This window comes from Nannochloropsis gaditana, assembly GCF_000240725.1.
Source record: "Nannochloropsis gaditana CCMP526 unplaced genomic scaffold scaffold010, whole genome shotgun sequence".
NCBI lineage: Eukaryota > Eustigmatophyceae > Eustigmatales > Monodopsidaceae > Microchloropsis > Microchloropsis gaditana.
Genome location: NW_005803943.1, coordinates 92,569 through 95,135, shown reverse-complemented (window position 1 = coordinate 95,135; position 2,567 = coordinate 92,569). Strand labels below are relative to the sequence as shown.

The 2,567-nt window shown below is 51.9% G+C and overlaps 1 protein-coding gene across 1 annotated transcript; it reads left to right on the top strand.

The window, feature by feature from the left end:
- Nucleotides 1-553: 553 nt before the first annotated feature.
- NGA_2042700 (abc transporter atp-binding protein) lies at nt 554-844 on the top strand (the record flags this gene model as incomplete). The annotated part of the gene is made up of 1 exon (XM_005856289.1): nt 554-844. A coding segment is annotated over one exon (291 nt), but the record flags the coding sequence as incomplete, so codon positions are not given.
- Between the last annotated feature and the right edge of the window lie 1,723 nt (nt 845-2,567).

The following is a 2,567-nucleotide window of genomic DNA, read 5'->3' as shown; positions in this document are numbered from 1 at the left end:
TTTTTAAAAAAAATATTCTATGATTCCAAAGAGTTGAATGTCTTTTCAATTGAAGGAAGGAGTAAAACAAGAGAGCTGAAGAGATGCCATAGTCTTCCAAAGGAAAATCAAAATTCTGATGTACGAGTCTAAAATTTTCTGAATGATGCAATTTTTCTTCAAACATACAATTTATAAGTATAATTTACGTATTTGAATACCACAAATTACATTAAAAGCCGGCTCTATGATGTTTCCTGGTAGTTTTCCACTAGATGGAGAGGAGGTTATATAGTGGCCCATATTGTCTTGACGTCGTCGTTGGCCTGATGGGGGGCTAGGGTTACTTTGATACCTCCTGCCGATTTCTGTTTGACCGGCCTTCTTGGGAAGCACAATTACAGCTTCATGTATTCTTACATTTCTTCCTACCGTATTGGATTTAAAGACATGTTACCTCATACATTTTTCTATTTCCTGTCGCGACAGGAGCTACAGCCCCGATGCCCCCAATACTTCAACGTCTTGCAAAACTACGGCTTGCATTACCCAGGTTAGGGCTTCAACATCGATATCGGCTATACTCTTGCCAAGGAGGCGGCTCTAATCCCTCCAATGCGCCATCGACAGGAGAAATCATTTGTAGTTTGTCTGACGTGACGAAAGTTTTACCTGGAGGCCGCGTGCTCCTGAAAGACACAAGGCTATCCTTTTTCCGGGGGGCAAAAATCGGTGTCTTGGGCGTGAATGGCTCTGGGAAGTCATCTCTATTAAAAATAATCAGTGGCGTGGACCAGGAGCATCACGGGGTGGTATGGCGGAAGCCAGATGTAAAGTTTATGTACCTTGCGCAAGAGCCACAGCTCGACCCTGCGCTTGATGTGAAAGGAAACGTGAGATTGGGCATCGCGGAGCAAGAGGCGCTAGTGCAGAAATTTGACGAAATTGCGATGAAAATGGGGGAAACGGATGCGGATCTTGATAAGCTGTTGGAGGAGCAGGCCGAGTTGCAAGGGCGGATCGAGGCTTTGGATTGCTGGAATGTGGAGCACCGCGTTGATACTGTGATGAAAGCTCTACACTTACCTCCACCAGACGCTTCCATTATATCTTTATCAGGAGGAGAGCGGAGACGCGTAGCTCTATGCCGCATGTTATTGGAACAACCGGACGTGTTGCTTCTGGACGAGCCCACGAACCACCTGGATGCGGACTCGGTGGCCTGGCTGGAGAGGTTTCTGCAAGAGTACAGAGGGACGGTTATCGCGGTTACGCACGATCGATACTTCCTAGACAATATTGCCCGGTGGGTGCTGGAGGTAGATCGAGGGTCGCTCCTTCCCTTCCAAGGCAACTACACACAGTGGCTGGAGCACAAAGCCGCTCGTCTGGACCTGGAGCGAGGAAAAGAGGCAGCACAGGCTCGCGCTCTGCAGGCAGAGCTCGAGTGGATCCGTCTGCGGTCGAAGCAGGCGAGTAAGGCCAGAGTAAAGGCGGTGGAGGTGCGCCGAATTGAGCAGCAGGGTCTTGCGGATAAGATTCACCAGTTGGAAACGGGCAAAATTGTCATCCCGCCGGGACCTCGGCTGGGCGATCGTGTCATGACGGTGGAAAATTTGAGCAAGCGCGTCTCGAGCAAGGTTCTGTTTGACAACGTGTCATTCGATTTGGAGGCGGGCGCGATTGTGGGGGTAATCGGAGCGAACGGCTGCGGAAAGAGCACCTTGTTCAACGTGTTGTGCGGGCGGGCGGAGCCAGACGCCGGGTCCGTGCAGATAGGCTCAACCGTGAGCTTGGGCCTGGTCTCCCAGGTCCGCGACCAGGAGCTCGACGACAGGAAGAGCGTCTATGAGGAGGTGGCGCAATCCGAGGACGTGATCGTTCTCGAGGGTCGAACGGTCCACACTCGCGCCTACCTGGCGGCCTTCAACCTGAAGGGTTCCATGCAGGAGAAGCTCGTCGGCTCTCTCAGCGGGGGGGAACGGAACCGCGTGCACCTTGCCAAGGTGATGAAACGTCGGCACAACCTCTTATTCCTGGACGAGCCCTCGAACGATCTTGACGTGCAGACGCTGCGGGCGCTGGAGGAGGCTCTGCGGGAGTTCCCCGGCTGCTCGGTCGTCATCTCGCACGACCGCTGGTTCCTGGACCGCGTCTGTACCCATACCCTCGCTTTCGAGGGCGCTGGTTCGGTGAAAATGTTCGCGGGGAACTATACGGAGTACGTCGCGCACAGGGCGCAGCGAGGCCGAAAGAAGGGGCAAGAAGAGGAAGCGACTTAAAGGGTGAAAAGGTTGAGCCTGAACGCGCAGTGCATGGAGTGAATGCCTCCAACGAAAGATATGACATCTTTCCTCCATCATATTCAGCCAGCGAGAGAAACGTCAGGTCGTCGGTGTCTGTTCACAGTAGTACCAAGTCGGCAAGCGGGCCACGAAGATTTGTTATTCGATTGCTTTGCGGAAATAGCCTCCATTGTATTTTGATCACCACGCTATTCTTCGTAGCACCTTTATCCATTCACACATATAAATTCAGTCTCTTCTTTTATGACCCATTTCGCAAATTTCTCCTCTCGTTGCTTCCAT